Raw genomic sequence first — 18,574 nt, forward strand, 5'->3', positions numbered from 1 at the left:
GGAAGTCGGTTGTGCTCGAAACACACGGCGAAGCGCGGACCCGGCAACCGCCCGTTTGCTTTTCTCCATGCGTGTTTGTGTTCTGTGTGTTTGTGTCTTTTCTCCGCTCCAAAGCATATGTCATTCATTGGAGTCAAGGCGTACGCAAGATGCACGAAAGATAAGCGGTATGTGTGCGGAGCGGTAAAGTGGGCGAGCGAGGGAAAGGCTCGGCTGCACTACTAATTAAAACCTTGTTTTGGGGGGCTCGCGTAGAAGAAAAGAAACTGAGAAGGGAGCGCGCACGCAGAGCGTCTCGTGACGGGATCACGGCGGGGAGGGGGGGGGGGGGGGGGGGCCGAGAGCCAACTCCCTCAGTTTTACTGTTTTTTTACTTTTTATGGCTAGGGTTCAAGGCTGTCGCCGCACGCTCCCTCAGCAGTTTTTTTTTTTTTGTTCCTTCATGCGGGTTTGTAGGCATGAGCCAGAACAGAAGGCGCTGCGGAAAGCGTTGTGCAGACGACGCGACGCCAAGGCTACGCCCAACCTTCTCCCGTCAGTCAGAACGATGCACCAATGGAGTGCCTTTAGCGAAAGTAGCCCCCCTTGACGTCAGCGGGGTGCAGAGTAGTGGGCCGGGCCCGTTTTTGAAGGAAGGAAAGAACGAACGGGCTTTGATTTGAATTTTCGCAGCTTTTCGGGGCGCGCATGGCTCTAGTATTTTGCAGAGGTTATCTTCGATGCCTCATCTATGCAGTGGGCTTGTTTTTCAAAAATGTCCGGACCCTGGTCAGTGGCCCTTTAAAGTGGATGAAAACATTGTATCCGTTGTTATACATATGGCCTGTACACTGATGATTTCTTATAACCAGAACAAATGAACTTCTAATGCCGTTAAAAGACAATCTAGCTGCAAATATTGGCCGAATTAACAAGTCTGAAAACCGTTTCTGTTGTATAGCCTCAAGCGCGCAAAAATTAGCGCAGAACTCAAATAATTGCAGTAGCAGTTTTGTCCGCTTTAAATGCGTTCGTACGAAAAATTTTTAATAGGTATTTTTTGTCTTGAAAACACAAAACTTGTACAGTCAGGGTCTCACATTTTTAATATTCGAACGATTTGCGCATTCTTTCTATTAATCTAAGATAAAAGTAAGCGTTTTCAGAAATCGGTTTCTCAAATTGCACTTTTCTGTTTATTATTGCATGCTTAATAAGCTTTAGCTAGCTATCGAGCGTCGCGTCTAACTGGATACGAAAAGACGTCGAGAGCGGTATGTCCTCAGAACAGATGGAGGTGGTACAACTTGTCTGCGGCTTATCTAAAGGTAACATATTTGCCTATTGCATTATGGAAATGGGTGAGCTTGGAAAGAATCAAAGCCTTCTCATCTCACAAACGTATCAGGAAATGATTTAAATTTCAGATTCTCGCAGCCAGCGACTTACCTTTGCTTAGTGTGAATATACTCGAAGGATCCAAAGAGTGGTCGAAGGTTTGCGTTTCTAGAAAATAGGAAAGGGAAAGCAAAGCGGGAAATGTTAGGGCGAGGAGCGTTTATAAATTGTTGCAGAACGTATCACGGCACCGTTCTCTCTTGTGTAGGTGGTACAGTATACACTGCCACATCGTTGCCAATTTGAGAAAACGGACACCTTCGAGGCACAATCATAGCCGGATACAACTCAAGAACAAAGCAAAAGGCGCCCCTCAAAATAGGCCCTGCAGCCAATGGCGTCGACCGACTGTCAGGACGTCATGCTTAATCCCCTAGCACTTGCTAGCGTGACATCCTAAGGGGCTGACAGGGGCAAGGGGATTAACACCGCGCTAACAGGTTATCCGCGACATCAAGAGAGTCAGTCGACACCATTGACTGGAGGGCTCCTTTCAGGGGCATTTGCCGTTACATTCTTGAGTATGAGCATGCGTCGCTTCCTTAATCTGGTCGTGTCGACAGGCCTCCTTACGGCACTCTGTTCTGTACCGCCAATGACGCAATCGAGGTATGTGTGAAATGCAGTTCGTGGAGACAGCGACTGCGAACAAAAAGGGGTTGTAATGCTCCAGTCAAAGCAAAAGTTTAAATATTAGGTCATGGTTTTGTTTTTAATTCATTACTATGTAAAGCTAAAAGGTATGACCACAACGCCCTCAATAGCAATTACCAGCAGTTTAGTTGGAGTCAAAGTAATTAAATTAACATATTTACACTATTAAAATTCTTGATCGGCATTTCTTGTAACAGAGCAGCGCGCAGCAGTTTTCTGGCTCGAGTACTACCTCAACAAAATACGGGAAGGGCAATGAAAGGCAAGCTGAACAACGGCGTTTTTTCTTTCCTCGAACTGCTGCGTTTACTGTTGTCTCTGGAACACCGACGATTCAAAGATATCATTTCAAAGGTCATACAGTAAGCTACGGGGGAAAAAAAAAAGCACGCGACAAGGGACATGGAAGTAGGCAAGACCGGGAATGGCTATCGTCTCAACGTTTATTGAAACGAAACGCGCAAAAACGTACTATTTTTCACAAACAGGAACGCATGTATGTGCTACACTAAAAGAAACAATGATACTTCAATCATGTCAATCAAGATAAATAAAATACAAAATGACACGTGCGTAAGCGCACCTCTTGTACTTGTTGATGACTGCGAACATACGTATTTTGAATCTCAGGATTGAAGTACCTCTCAAAAAACAGAGACGCTGACCAGTGAAATGAAATTTGAAAATGACGCTTTGGCGCCCAGAACGGGGGCCTTGTTCACAATGAAATCACGCCAAGAGGGTTCGTCTTTAAAAGCTCTTTTACACGGACTTTTTCCTTCGAGTCCAAGGTTCTTGCTTTGCAGAAGCAGACATTCCGCTTTGTCAATCACACTGAGGCCAAAAGGCGTCGACACCGGTCTGTTGAGACGCAAGGAGCGGGAAACTACGGAGCGGGCTAAAGTTCAGGTGAGCCTTGAACGAGGCAATACGGCAGTCAAGGCCAACAAACTGACGAATCTTGGTGATGATTCCTTGGCCATGGTCCTGGCGAAGGTTGATGAAGTCGAGAGTGTGACGGAATCCCGTCTGGCCGGGCGGATACATTTCAAAACAGAGACGCCGACCGGTAAAATGAAATTTGAAAATGACGCTTCGGCGCCCAGAACGGGGGCCTTGTTCACGATGGAATCACGCCAAGAGGTTTCGTCTTTAAAAGCTTTTAAATGTATCCCCCCGGCCAGACGGGATTCCGTCACACTCGCGACTTCACTGAAGTACCTGTGTTCGCGGCTGGGGCACGTGCGCTCCTGGTTGTAAAAATAAGAGTATGTTTTTGCGTGTTTCATTCCAATATACCATCACTTGATAGCCATCGCCAGTCTTGCCTACTTCCACGCCCATTGTCGCCGCGCTGTTTTTTTTATCCGAATATACGGGTGTGAGATTTATTAGTGTGAACACGGCATCGCGTGCCGCTGTGTACAAGCAGCGAAGCCTGGCGTGAGCTGTGAGTTATTTCACACTTGTAACACGCGCGGCTACGGATGTTTGGCAAGCAAGCTCACTCTCTTGAGTCTCGCCGTTTGTTGCATCGTTCCGCTGCATAATTGCCGTGCTGGCTACCGGCTGCATCGGGGGATAACTTCTTAAAAAGGGGGACACTTACAGAAGCGCTTCGTGTCACGCATACGCAGCAACGATAATTTTAGACAGGTGCCCACTGTCACAAACATCTCCTTGTTTTTTTGATAAAGATGCAGGAGCAGCTGCGAAAGCCCATGTGTGTTTTTTTTTTTTCTCGCTCCTATCGGCTAAAAAGGTGCGCAGCCGAAACGCTGGTGCTCTTGCCGCGAAGAAAAAAAACGGGCTTTCTTGCCGACTCGTAAGTGCCATCAGATTATCACTCTCGACATGCATGCCTAGGCGATCGGGCAACCCTTCAGCCTCCTTATCATCGCCATGCGCTGCAACCAGCACGCGTAGGAACCTGCATGCGGGCGTTGGCTGTCAGTGCATCTGCTCATCTAACAGCCGTAGCCGCATGAAGCCTGCGTGTGACGTCACTCGAAGCGCACGCTAGGCTGCGCTTCCTGTTCAGTGCGACGCGCGTTCCCGTGTTCACGCTAACAAATTTCATGACTGTACCAGCCAGCTCAACTCTTCGTTTTACCGAAGTTAGGTTTTTAAGGATGCACACAACAGCTATTTGTTTTTTTTTTTCATTTATATCTCACGGAACAGTTAAAGTAATCAGGCGGTAATTGTCATTACAGTGGGACTACAGTAATAATTGAAAAAAAAACAACAACACATTAGAAGAACAAATAACTGGGAAGGGCATCACGATGCCCCATTAGAAAACCTCTTTACTGTTTCATGTACAGGCTTGTATCACTGCAAAACTGTCTTCTGCTTTCATCGTTTCCGAGTGTTGTTCCGAAGCGAATGCTTCGATTCACGCAAACGCTTTATCTCTACGCGCGCATATTTCGCATACGCTCAGCGCAGCGTCGCACTCAAAGCGCGTTGTGCACTGACCCGAAAATGGCGACGCCTCGAGGGCGTCTCGCTTCCGGCACTCTTCCTTGATCAGCTGCACCACGGACGTCACGGCGTTCTCTGCGCACAGGAAGACAAACACGCTACAGCAGGACAAACTGTGACGAGCAGCCGCAATCACTGCGGTCGTCATAACCATCCTTATCATCCGTGATAAGTTCAGTGCGGTGCGAATGCACTTCCCCAATCATTTCCAGTCATCTTTGTCCTGTGCAAGCCGCGGTTACCCTTGTGAAGGCACGGTGTGCCGCGGTGGCGCAATGCTGAGGCGATTCACTTCTAGATTTCAGTGCAGTTTAGTTTAGTTTATGAGAGTTTAACGTCCCAAAGCGTCTCAGGCTATGAGAGACGCCGTAGTGAAGGGCTCCGGAAATTTCGACCACCTAGTTCAGTTCAATTCGTTTTAGGTTAGTTCAACAGATTCGATCTCAACGGTCGGAGCGAGTTTCGAGAATTCGATGTTACATCAGTACCAAGGCACCGGTCTTCTCTAAACTTCAAGATGCCATCAAGATGCGACCAACCTCAAATAACGGGTGAGAACGGCGGTTGCCTCTGTTCCTATCGTACTGGGCCACTAAGCTCCCTTGAACTCGATGGTGACGATCTTATGTATACCTGTGCATTACCACTGCCAGCTAAACTGACAGTTGAACTGTTGCCCAACAAGTTCTCTGCCCACAAATTAAATGTCAGGGTGCGTATGCTGCAATGCCTATGACAGAGCCGATCGTAAACGGTCGAAGTTGCCCGGAAGGAGTAAGTAACAGCTGCTAGCTTAAGATGACTTAGTTTTGATTATTGGCGCGTTATATCGTACTGTTTTCGTGTCCTGCCGACATAGCTTGAGCGTAGATCCTACCGCCGCTCAAATTACACATTTTTTTAATCGTCGGGTCGGTATCTCACCTGGCTCAGCGTCGCGTTTGCTCGTCTCTTCATCCTGCAAGAGACGACAGAGAGGACGTTTAAAGTGTGAGCAAGGAATAACTTGAATAACACAAGCCGTCGAGCTATTGGCGCTGCATCATATTTTCAGCAGCGCGAGCAAGTTGTTAATTAAGCGCTCTTTCCTATTCGCCTCTCCCTTCGAAGAATGTGCTCGCGCTGCTGAAAATATGATGAATAATTGAGAGGAGAACGCATTAGTGCACACATAAAGTACATTCATATGATAGCAAGTGCGCATGCTCAATTGCACCCCCCCCCCCCCCCCCCCCTCCTATTATCTTATTTCATGACGGAAACCACCGCCTGCTCTTATCTTATCGCGTAAAATATGCCACAACTATGCTGCGACGAAGAAGTGTCTGTGTTTTTTGAATGGATAAATAGTTGGTTGATGGCGGTTGTCTGAAATCCTGCGTCACAGGAGGCCTTATTCAAGACATATGATAGTGTGAGCAAAGACGCGAGCTGAAACATGTGCGCCTATGTGCACTGTAGTATTACGTGTACGCTGACGCCGCCAGTATAGCAGGAAGTACAAGAAAGAAAGAACCAGCAGTATGAGAAGCCCAATGCATATTTCACAAATTGCTTTCAGGATCGCCCCATTGGCTGACTATAAATAATGTAAATAACCCAACACTTGTCCGTACACCTGTACAGTTACAAAAAATGAGTATTATGCGCAGATACGCGAACGCCACTTCGTAAATGCGCCCCTCTTCCTAACGCTATGGCGACCACTGTCATCATCGTCATCATCAGCATATCAGCGCCATCAGTTATTTTCCTGACTGACTTCTGCATTCAATATCTTATATTCCCGCTAGCACAGCCTGCTTCTTCGCTAGCTGTCGTCTCGGCCTCATTCGAATGCCCTACCTGCCTTCACTCAAAGGTCAAAGCTACCTGAATCTGCACTTTTTTTTTTCAAGAACCCGTTTTATGTAGCGTGAAAACCTCCGCATTCCTCTTAATGCACTTTTATATTACAGTATCCTGTTAGTTTGAGCGGCTAAAAACGAAATGCAAATAAAGGTCTTTGGCAGAAAAGCCCTGAATTCACATTTCTGGGCGCGTGAGAAATACAGAGTTAAAAACGAACCAACAGACGGAAGCGTATATTCAGTGTTCGGGTATACGTATACCTTCTTTGATCAAGCACCAATCGTCTCAACTAGGAACCATCGAAATGTACATTTCTTACCTTTTTACCGGTAGGATATTTGCACCCGTTCAGTGTATTTCAATCGTCACGGCGAAAAATGAGAGCTTTGCGGTGGAAATCAGTCGAGGAAAGAAAAACTCTTCGAAAGAAGCAGCGAAATCAAAGCTTCTATTGGCGACGCAATGCATGCAAGACAGCGTTGAATAGAGAGGCGCCCGCGTTTCGGCACCGTTGGCGCAGCCAGTAGCATCCAAACCGAGCCAAACTTTAAAAACAAGAAAAAGTATACGTTGGCTGTATTGAACGCCAGCGATGCGTAGTTCTGAATAGCTCACCACGTGTGCTCGAGTTATTCGTGGCTGTGCAACGATATTTAAATGCGTTGACAAAAAAATAAAATGAAACACCCGAATCGTGCAACGAGAGAGAGAAAAAGATAACTACCACTGCATGGAGAGCTGCAACGCGCATGAGAGAATATGTTTCATTTTCGTCTACTGCAGCTCCTATCTTTTTATTTTCTTTCCTCATGCTTCATCGTGTTCAAATAGGGTTCTAACTTGCCGGTGGTGCGACATGTAGACGCTGAAAATAACGGTTCGCGGGTTATTTTAGACGCGCAGTCGAAGCGTGCGGTTGTCGATTCGAATCTTTTCTCGTTAAAGATGTGTATACTTCAAACGAGAGGTGAACTCGTACAAAAAGAAAGAAAAAATGTAATAAGGTGTAGGATTTATTCCCGGGAAAAGAGACTCGGGCATGAGGCATGTTCGGCACGAGTATTACATTCATTAGACGAGGAGTAAAAACGTTTTTACGGCTATAAATATAAATAATAATTATAATAATAATTATAAATAATATAAAGGAATGTAGAAAGAGAAAACGGAATATTTTATAAAGTGCTGGCTGCTAACAAAGTTCCATATTGAAAATGAACACGCGCTGATCTAAGTGTGATCGACATCGACGCTAGCAAGTTAACAGCGTGAAGCACTCACTACAGGCGGACAGAGATCGCCGTACTTGACGTACGATTAGTAGCAAAATATTACACTCTATTTCGCGCTTCGCACAGATGAAAAAAAAAACGCTTCCACTTAATCGTTGCTTTAAAATTTCTTTTAGTTTTACCAAAATTAACAGTAGAATTTCTTTTGCAGCTTTTGAATAACCGGCAGGCGAATTTTAAAAATCGAATAGAAAATTCCAGGCTATCAATAAAACAAGGCAAACAGACCCAACTCCTTTGGCGTAACACTCGTCAGTGCAACTCGTAACGCTACAAATTCATTGCCTTAAAAAAAAAATGCAATAAAATCTTTTCTTTTTTTTTTGAACGTCGGCTTTACCGCACTAATGCACTTACTGCGGCAAAGCACGCTTTACAAGCGACCGACTGCATCCGGTTGTTTAGCGTGTCAAAGCGTAGACCGAGTCAGTCTGGCTGTTTTCGCGTCCGATGGCATGAATATTGCACATGCAAGTACTTCATAAGCGTACCATGTACGCAGGTAAGTTTTCGCGAGCTGGAGGCATTTTTTTATTGTATTTATGTTGCATATTGCTCCTACAGCGCCTTGCTTGCGCGCATTTATCAGTGGTTTTATGGCTTATGGTTTATTCAGGTCTAGTGTTCGAAAGCGAATCGGGCTACAGGCTTGCGGGTTGTAAGCAGTTGTCCAGATCAAAAAGGATTACCACGTTTGCTTTAAAAGCCTTCGCCATCATGTCTGTCCCCCTTCTACGTCTGCTTCCCCGCCGGTCGTCACCGCCACGTGAAATACGGCGTACCCTTGCGAAAGAGTAACTCCAACGTCCACCAAATCTTAGGATGCAATGGGGCTACTTGTGCGATTCCTTAGCCTGTGTTGATCCCGAGGTACGTGAAATACGCTTACGCATATGCAGCGCGTCTACTTACACGGGGCAGCTACGGCTAGCCTCGAATATACTGCTGTAGCCAGTCATACAGCAATGGGAACGTATACGGCTGACGTAGATCAGGCTCCTGTCACAAGTTTCGGTGCGTGGGACTTTCCTGGCTTTTCCCATGTGAGCCATCCTCGACAGGACGAGGAAGGTGGGATCCGACAGCCGTGCGCGAACCACCGAGGTCCGCTTTTGTCCGCGACGGGGACCGGTGCCACGTTTCCTCGCAGGCATCGTCGCGGTAATCACTGGGCTGCCCATCGGATGATCAAGTCGATGCCAGACCATCGGACGACGCGAACCGGGGGCGCCATGCATTCTTGACGAGTGGAGAGAGCTCGATGGTCCGCGGTCACACCAGCCGTCGGGCGTTGGCTCGCACCGACACAATGGTGCAACGCCGCGCTGTGCCACCCCTACACCACCACCTCCACCCCTGCCATCTCCCGTCGTCACGCGTGCTGCACACGAGGCAGTGGGGAGGAGGGAGGATTCATTTTACTCTCGAAGATAAACGGAGGGAACCCGACGCCGTCAATGAGGGACGGGCGTAACACCATTAAGCCTTTGCTTAAGGGCTAACCGAATTCCCTTAACGGCACGCGGAAACGACGCGCTTGGTCACATGTCGTCGGTAGTTCGTGCGTGCGTGCGTGCGTAGTCGATAGTTCGACGAAATATCATCTACCAAGGGGCGTTTACTGTAGAGCTAAACGAACTAACACTGGTCAAGGGAAAAAAATTGTAATTTCCGTTTTTCTTAGCGAGTGTCCGTTTAGCTTCGCGATATGTACCGTCTTTGCTAAAAAATAATCAGGCAACGAGGTTTTCCTCTCAGCTGTATAAAAAGCCCTTACGGAACCCCTAACGACCAAAAGGTCTCGAAATGTGAAAACAAGGGCTCTACGCCCCTTACCCAGATTTAGAGCCTAAGTGTTGTCATAAGTGCTGTGCTACATGGCTAAGAAACAATCCCTATTGTCCGGTTACTGTTGAGAGAAACGATTCGTATACAAATTTTTATCGAATGTTGTTTGTTATAGTAGCACTGGGATTTAGATACCGGAAACTTCCTGTTTGGACAAAAGCTGGCGCGTCACCTGCGTCGGCGCCTTATCAAAACACTGCGTGGAATGCTTCGCTTGCCACGCTTTCTCATCGAGAACAGCGCGACACGCGTCGTCTGCACCGGCGCAAACCTCTTCAAACGACGCACCATTTATATCAGAAGCGCTATCGTCTGATATCATCATCAGCACCCGTGCATGTTCACGAACGTCAAAACCATGCATGTGCGTGCGTGCGCATGCACACACTTATCTTTCAAGCAACAAGGTGCACCAAACGAAGACAATAGCTGATTTTGTCATGGTGACCGACGCCGCTGTAAAGAGTTCGTGAATCAATGTGAACAGTTGGGGAAGTCAGTAGTAATCCATCTGAGTAGAGCGCGAAACGAGCCGGAGCACGAGACGAAAAACTACGCAGGACAGGCGCTTCGGGACATAGCAGAGGCGACAGAGGACAGGAAGAGTTCGTGACAAGCGACAGTGAAATACGTACCTCGCATAGTTTTAGTTTTCAGCGAGTGGTAACGCGTGTCTTGTACGGCGGTGAACCAAAGAGCGGCGACTGTGAAGTCATACATGATACGCGATAATTAGTCGCCATAAAGCCGGCTATATCAGCGAAACCAGCCAGTGGAGCTTCCGTATTTCTCCGTCGTCGGGGCCTTGTGGCTGTGGCGTTAGACTGTGCAGCATGAATTTCCGGGTTGAATTTCGGGCTGAGCTCCCACATTAAGTCGAATGGGAAGTATAAAAATGCCCGTGTGCTGGGATTTCAGTGAACGTTAAAAAACGACAGGCTGCAAAAATTATTCCGCAGCATTTCACTTCAGCGCATCACATAGCCCACAGTTTTGCTTTACCCCGTGAAAATATCTTAAAGTAATCTATTCGTGCATCTTACGCCCACGAAGCCATGAAAACATGCTCCAATTGTCGCTGGTGCCCGGTTGGAGCTCCGCACACGTTTCATCTCGCCGATAACGCCACCGACTGCTGTGATGCGGCGCTGCTTGTAACTCCTCCCGCCGGCACTCGCGTTCCAGTTAACATTTAGGAGCTCTTTGCTTGTTCATGTCCCACGCTATCTATCAAAGCGCGCTCTAAGCTTGTGTAAGTGATTCCGTAGCTCTAGGTGAATTGCAACGAATAAAAAAGAACAGCTTCTAATTAGAACCCAGTCAAGACATAGTCGTCGTGTGCAATCTGCAGCTTTAGCGACTATTTCCAGCTCCGCTCGACTAAATGAAACAGGTAAGGAGCTCCCTCCTCCTCCCCCCCCCCCCCCCCCCTTCCGCCTGTCTTCACTTCCCCAGCTCACTGTTTTTGTGCGTGTTCGTTGCCATCGGTATAGTTTGCAATTCAGATGGTAATAGAACGCAGTGTGAACAGGGATCAACGCACTGAATGCTCCGTCGTTGTCGCAGTTTCGAGCGTCGTCCGCTGGCGCCGCCGATAGCGCGGCGATTCCCTGGGCCCGCACCCCCCCCCCCCCCTCCCCCTCCCCCGTCTCCTCCTCCGCACAAGTCCGCGCCCGGGCGCACCTGAAAGGAACCTCCGACGCGTTTTCTGTTCATTAACGGGCGGCACCCGCGGCAGGCAGCCAGCTCGAGGGCCGAGCAGGCCATGCGCACGCATACGCCCGAGCACCTTTTGTTTCCGTACCACGCTCTGCCGTTCTCCCTTCGGGGAAACGAAACCGTCGATCGCCCGCGGCGCTGGCGACGCCAGTGTCAACAGCGCGCTTAAATAAAGGCGCACTGATTTCATGCGTCAGAGCGCGTTGAGGCACGTCGAGTTCGGCAAGAGACGATGATGTATAAACACACAGAGAAAAAGAAAAGAGCGTCGCCTTGCGTCTGCTATCGTACGTAATGAAGGAAAAACAGAAAAAAGAGAAGAGGACAGGCGCAGCTCGCATCGCTACTGCGTGGAATCGAAAATTCGCTGCAGAGTTTCTGGCGCTGCGCAGCTATAGAAAACGTTTTTTTTATTATTTTTATTTTCTCGCGGAATGCGTGTATGTGCTGCCACGCAACAGCAGACAGCGTCGGCGGATCGGTGTCGCTCGCGCTTCTCTCGAAGCGAAGCGACCGGTAAAAATGCGCACTTGGAGCGAGGTGCCGGAGGACTGCGTCAAAGGGGGGGGGAGGGCGACGATGAGCGGCTCTGTTTACTCTGGCGCCGGCTTGCGATTTTAATCAGTGCTCAAGGACCCGTTGGAGCGCGAGCGTCGGACGTCGAAAGAGTTGCCAGGGCGCCCTCCTTCCCTCTCTCCTCCGCCGATCCTGCCTCTTTTCTCGAACGGCGTCGGCGAACCAGCCAGCGAGCGAGGTGTCGGAGCCGCCACCGGCGGTCAAGCAGCGCTGCGCCTATCTGCACCGCTCGCTGCTCCCGTCGGCGACAATGCATGAGCTTCGATTAGCGCCGTCGCGCGAGTTGACACAGCGCCCCTTTTGTGCCAGCTGGCAAGCGACGACAAGTGCCTCGTTCTCCTCCCGCTCCTCCTGCACCCGTGCACGCTCGGCACCCCTTTGTATCGCACCAAACCGGCGGCCGCTTTCCAATTTGCGCTTGGACTGAGCGTGCTCGTCGCTGCATCTGTGTGTGCGTGTGCATCTCTATGTGTGTGTCTTCTCGGTGCTGCTGCCACTGTAACCCGCTCTCCAGGCGATCGGAGTCTCTCTCTCTCTCTCTTTCCCTTTGCCCGGTACTTCTCCGCTCGCGTGCACCACGTTTACACATTCTCGTCGTCGTTGGCTGTGGCGGCGGCAACGGCTGCTCTCGCGTGTTTGACGAAGAGGCGCGAACCGAGATTGGATTCGGATGGGATCCGGTTGATGCGCGCCGGTAGTCCTTTCTTTATATGTATCTTTCTACTTTAACAAAACTGCTGTTTGGGCTAGATGGTGCGTAGCTTATAAATGAAATGAAATTTAAGCGCACACGAAAAACGCACACAAGAGGAGGATACACACAGGACAGGCGCTAACTTCATCTGATTTATTCGCAGGTAAGAGAGCGTTTCGTGCGCGGAAAAGAAGAGTGGCTGCAGGAAGAAGCACTCAAAGAAGTATGTCGACTGCTGTTCTGGTGTCGTTTACGAGATACCTTTGACCTGCGATGGGTGGAGGGACACATTTGGCAGACCATTGTGCGAACTGCAGAGCGTGCGAGCCGCGGCTGAAGGAGATAAAGATACTTGGCAGGAGCGGTGATAAGACGGCACGTGAATTATTAGAAGCATTTCACATCAGGAAGAGGGGGCATGACTGTGTGAGTGACACATCAGTTAATCTTTTGCAGGCAGAATACAGATACCTTGAGCACGCATTGTGATATGACGATCTGTTTCTTTACTGCGCATGTCTCGTTTTATGTATATATTTTCGCTGTTTTACCTGCGAATAAATCAGATGAAGTTAGCGCCTGTCCTGTGTGTATCCTCCTCTTGTGTGCGTTTTTCGTGTGCGCTTAAATTTCATTTCATTTATAAGTATCTTTCTACGGCCGCTTTTGTTGCGTAGTATGCAAACCTTCCCGCTGCATATTCCCTTTGGCCCTTAGTTCGAATTGGGATACAACGCAAAAGATCAGTTCATGAGTCCTTACTTAGTGAAACAGTGCTTGGGATGTAAGAATATGCAGCAGCTTGCGCTTGGCTTTTTAGGATAAAATTTAGTTCAGATATACAGCTCAAAAACGAAGTGACAGGTGCCCCTCAAATGAGGCCTTCCGGCCAATGGCGTGGAGCAGTTTACGTGACGTCATGGTTAATCCGCTTCCACTTGCTAGCGTGACATCGCAGGGGGCTGTCAGTTACAAGGGAATTAACCCTGGCTGAACCGGATTAACCACGGAGTCATAGAAATTTTTCGACGCCATTAGCTGGGGGGCCTCTGTTGAGTAATAAAAACAGTAATGGCAGTGAAGGGTGCTTAGAGGGGCCCGACACCACGGATAAAGCGTGTGCGTCGCACGCCTCGACCTGCTGTCAGGGGCCTCGCATTGAAGTTAACGAGCTTGGCTTGAGCCACGGTGCTCGGACGCTAGAGAATGTGAGGCGCCACTCACATGTAGGAATCTTAACTCCGATTGGTGGACGTGGCACCTCGGTTGTTGTTGCTTTGCCGTGTTTTATTGAATGTTTAATTTCTTCAGAAAAAGCAATGATTGGCTAAAACAGAGTTTGGCGTAAAAATGAGAGATTGCGTACACGCATTATAGATATTGGAAGGCTGGTTGGCGGCAGCGTCGTACGGAAGTGAGACTGACGGAGGTCTTGCTTCGTGCAGACTCCGGACTATTGTTTAACGGAAGGCAGTCGCTCATCTCTTACTGCAGGCCCTGGCCTGGTTCCGCTAGGCTCAGACCGCTGTACTCCTCGCGAGGTGTTTAAAGTTTTTCTAAGCTGGTCACACGTGATGACGCTACGTAAATAAGTGCTAAGACACGTGTACAGTTCGAAGGAAGTATCGTGCTCTCCGCTTGCAGCAACGTTTCGCCGGGTCAACGAACCAATGAAGAATAACACCACAACAACAAAGTTCATTTAACTGCCTCCTTTTAGAGGCCATTTGCCGCTTCGTTCCTGACTTGTGTCCCACTGCAGAGTGTCAGCTTTGTGAATGTAATACACTGTCAAGAAGGTGTCCGTGGCAGTACCATAGACTGTGTTTTCGAGTTTGGTCTAGTTCATGAACATCATCACTGCAAACGATTGTGGGAGCGAGCTGTGTTCGCGCGCTCGGCCGCTTATTTCATTCCGTGGCTTTGCAGCTCACTCCTGATTAAGAAAATATAATATGCGCGATCAGGGGCAGCGCTCATCGCGGTGAACAATTTACGTTACGGGGCTCCGTCGGTGCCGCATGTGAGATCAGGGCAAAAAAGCAAGGGCAGATGCTCAGCCATGGACTCTACACCTCCGTGATAATATTCAGAATCATCATCATTGTAATTTCCCGAGTTAGATAAGAAAACAAAAGCCACAAAGGGGTGATGAATAGGATGATGAGGATCTTCGAGGAAAACATATGTAGTTTTTTTTTCGTACAAGTATTCTACATACGGCGCAGCTGACAGGATTAGAACCTGTGCGGGGAAGCATCAACGGACTGAAACAAATAAATGCTGCATTTTTTTCTTTCGGACAACCATTTCACAAACATCATCATCAAAATTAAGCAATCTGCAGGACAAAGTCCTCGTCTCTTAATTTTCGACCAAGGTATGTTTTGTGCCAGCCATGGCCTCGCTATTCCAGAAAATAGGCTAATATCACCTCCGTACGCTATTCTGCCGCCTTCGGCCGCGTCTTTCTTACCTTGCTATCAACTTTGTTACACAGACCATAAATTATCTATTCGCGCTTACATGCCAAGCCTCAACTATTTCTTAGTGTCGATTTTAGAAGGCATCCGTATGTTCAAAAAGCATTTCCTACAGTTCAGTCGTGGAAATTTTATGACGTGAGCGGCTGTTGAGTAGCAGGACAAACTGCTGTTCCTAAGTGTTGTTGGCATTTAGTAGAATATCCAAGCGCCACATTCAAGCGCCAACAGCTACGAGAGAATTTCACTACTGATACCGCTCCCAAGACGTACAGTACATACGTGCTAGAGCATGCGTATCTCCAACGCCAGAGCATGACACTATTAATATGAATGTATTTGGCACCCTGCACTGGTTACCTCTTCCGACGAAGTACGCCGCTTACTTGTTTGGCATTTCTCTTTGAGACGCGGAAATACTCCATGCATACAAAAGCACACCCACTGTAATGTAGCCAATGTGCACGCTTAAGCGTTTCTGAAACACTTCGCAATGCGTAGCTCGCAGGCTCTACACAGAACTGCATACCGATGCAGGAGACTTATACTGCTTCTGAAATGGCCACCGTACTTGTAAACACTGTAAACGCTCACATGCTTGTTGGCGATGCCTGCATCGCTGGTGTCTGGCACCGGCGTGCGGGCATCCTGCCGACTCTCGGGCGCTGTCTCCGACGCCGCAGGGCTTGGCGGCGGTGACGCTGCAAGAACACTGAGATGCTCAGTGAGAGCTCCCAGTTTACACTACACTCTTTCTGCGCTGATTTAACATTTGTTATTCGGCCTAAAGGGGAAAAAATAGAGGTATGAGACGCGGCCAAGAAGCAGCTAAGAGGCTGGATGTTCTACGTTTACTTTGATCATGGAAAACAGTTGGGCTAGTTGGTGTGTATTCGTTAGTGACTTCGCTAGTTGCAATGTCGCAGTCGCTAACGTTTACTTTGAATCCGTCTGCATGCTTTCATGAAAGCGGTGATTTCTGCCCAATTCAACCGACTCCTCTGAAGCTGAAAGCTGAGAAATGAACTACGAGTAATAAGCGCGCGAATATATCAAAACACCAAGCAATAAATTAACATTTTTTTCTATCTCATAGGTGACGCGTATATCTCTGCTGACCTGTAAACTGCTTTCGGATAAGATGAGGGATTATTCAGCCTGAATATAGACACAGGTTTGGTCTCAATTCTTCTGATTACAACTGTAATGATTGTGACTTGACATGCATGTATACTCACAGCTGGTGTGCGCCGGCGCGGTGGCGGCCACCATCGCGCGGCCGTCGTCGCTGCTCGTGTCGGTGACGTCCACCTCGCCGTGGAAGCTGTCCGAGTCGTCGGCATCGTCCTCCTCGGAGCGCGCCCCGTCGCTGGCGCCGTCGGAGCCCGCCGCTGCGGCCGCCCCGCCGCCCCCCGACGCGCGGCTCGGGTCCGTGGTCGTGTCGCAAGCGGGCGTCGAGGACCGCAGCCTGCGCGGTGGGTATGAACGAGGGACGCCTTGTGCTCAGGTATAGCACGCCCATACGGGAGTAAAATTTTACAGAAGGGAGTAGCACTTTCTTTTATAAAATGGAGTGCGCTAGAAGACACCTTACTCCTTTATTCTGTTTTGTTTAGAGTGTACAGCGAAGGAGCGCAAAACGACTCCCTCAGATAGTCACATGTGTGCTCCTATAGACTAGTTATATCGTTGGAATAGAGCGAGATGCAAGGTCGACGAAGGGATACTCGCTAAGCTCTCAATAGCGAAAAGTGCCGAAACTGAGCGCAAAACGAGCTGGAAAGATGAGGATATGTCGGAAGAAAGATCGAAAACATTTTTCTTCCTGACATTTCATTTTCCCTTTGCCATAGTTCCAGTTCCCTTGTTTGTTGTTTTTGGCTGCCTGTCGTAAGAGAGCACAGTCGAAATGAATTTGAATGCCCTTTTATGGCTTGTGCGATACCCTTTCCTTGGTCTATATGGATTCAACTGTTCTTATAGACACGGCCCGCGCGCTGTTCACAACTGCGACTTCAGCTGTGCAGGTCTGCCGCATAATCTTGATTGGGTGCCGCTTTTGCGACTATCGATAGAAGGCGGAGCGAAGACGCTGAATCGTCTCGCTAGTGGATGCCAAACTAGAGAAAGGGCAGCAAAAACATTTTAAGTTTCAAAGACATCAGTCGCACACTAAAGACTTAATTTCCGCTGGTCAGCGAGCCACTGCCCTAACCGAGACTGAAGTCCTCAAGCGCAACGCACAATCTTGCAGGAGCGAGGAGATGGTGGAAAGTGGATCTTAAAGGAGAAAGAGTGTAAGGGCATCCTTCTAGACATGCCCTCACATGACCCCTGCGGGTGATAGAATGGGGCTGAGAAAACCTGAACATAATTGGTCCAGCAAGCGGGAGGCTGGTACCGTAAATTGACGGTTTCACTCGTGCGCCAGCAACCAGTAATTGAGGCGGCAGCTGACGCGCGAGGCTTAGCGGAGACCGCAGCGGTACAACAGTAAGCGCGGCACGGTTCGGTTGTTCATGTTAAACAAAGACTCGGAAGCAACACGGCAGCTGTTGTCATTAGAGCATGATTAACACCTCTCTTCGCACGAAACACCGCTCGCTATACGTGCTCTATGTAGCGGTAGTCTATTATTTTAGTGTGTACGATAACGCTGCTCCGGTTAAGATGTAACACGAGGCTGTGCAGAAGGGCGAAAGTGCTAACTGCTGTATACGCGATTTTTGTGTGTGTGTGTTTTTTTTTGTTGCCAGACGCTTTGAAGAGTTGCGTCTTCATTGCCGAGAGGCGCAGGTAAATGGGGTGTTTCCGCGTGCTCTATAGCGCAGAGCGTACTAGACTCCACGCCGCAGTAGTATACTTTGCGATCAATTTAGACGGCAGCTGCGGTTTCTTGCGTGCAAATGGTTTGGTTTGGTTTATGGGGTTTAACGTCCCAAAGCGACTGAGGCTATGAGAGACGCCGTAGTGGAGGGCTCCGGAAATTTCGACCACCTGGGGTTCTTTAACGTGCACTGACATCGCACAGTACACGGGCCTCTAGAATTTCTCCCCCAGAGAACGTGCAAATGGCGTATAGTCACCATGGCTGGTGTTTGAACCCACGACCTTTGCTATACATCAGCGGAGCGCAGGCAGCCACCGCACATTTTGCCAAGTATGGGCCATGGGTGCCGCATGAGGCACTCCGTGAAGCACTACGTGAAGTATTCCACGAGGCACTCGATAAGGCACTCAGTCGGGCACTCCATGCCGCATGCAATACGCCTAGAAATAATTCTTACAATTTTTTAAATAAACATTCAAGTAAGTTCAGAATGCCGTAGTTGTGAATGTTCACTGTTATGTTCAAGAAAAGTCGCACCGCGAATTCTGGACAAACAATAGAACGCATTCTGACCGTGCCAATTTTTTCCAAACAACCCGAGAGTATTCTTGCTCTCTCGTCGCAGCAGGTACTGTATTATCGCTATATTATTATTTTTGTTCTATTCTTTTCACAGTCGTCGACCGTAGAACCAAGGGGTGGAAGTGCATCAATGTATGCTGCTTAAATCCACGTAACTACGGTATTCGAGAAGCCATCATGT

At 48.6% G+C, this 18,574-nt stretch overlaps 1 protein-coding gene across 2 annotated transcripts in view; it reads right to left on the bottom strand.

Moving 5' to 3' along the window:
* The window catches only part of fuss (SKI family transcriptional corepressor fussel), a 58,460-nt gene that overhangs the window by 6,667 nt on the left and 33,219 nt on the right, over positions 1 to 18,574 (bottom strand). For both annotated transcript variants that reach the window (XM_089570185.1, XM_089570184.1), the window contains exons 5-9: positions 16,220 to 16,449; positions 15,576 to 15,682; positions 5,443 to 5,476; positions 4,513 to 4,593; positions 1,429 to 1,485 (exon numbers count right to left, since the gene is read on the bottom strand). In XM_089570185.1, coding sequence (XP_089426311.1) covers positions 1,429 to 1,485; positions 4,513 to 4,593; positions 5,443 to 5,476; positions 15,576 to 15,682; positions 16,220 to 16,449 — 509 coding nt within the window. The remainder of the gene's footprint in view (positions 1 to 1,428; positions 1,486 to 4,512; positions 4,594 to 5,442; positions 5,477 to 15,575; positions 15,683 to 16,219; positions 16,450 to 18,574) is intronic.

Source organism: Amblyomma mixtum, chromosome 2, assembly GCF_055824585.1.
Source record: "Amblyomma mixtum isolate Tamu chromosome 2, ASM5582458v1, whole genome shotgun sequence".
NCBI classification, from domain to species: Eukaryota; Metazoa; Arthropoda; class Arachnida; order Ixodida; family Ixodidae; genus Amblyomma; species Amblyomma mixtum.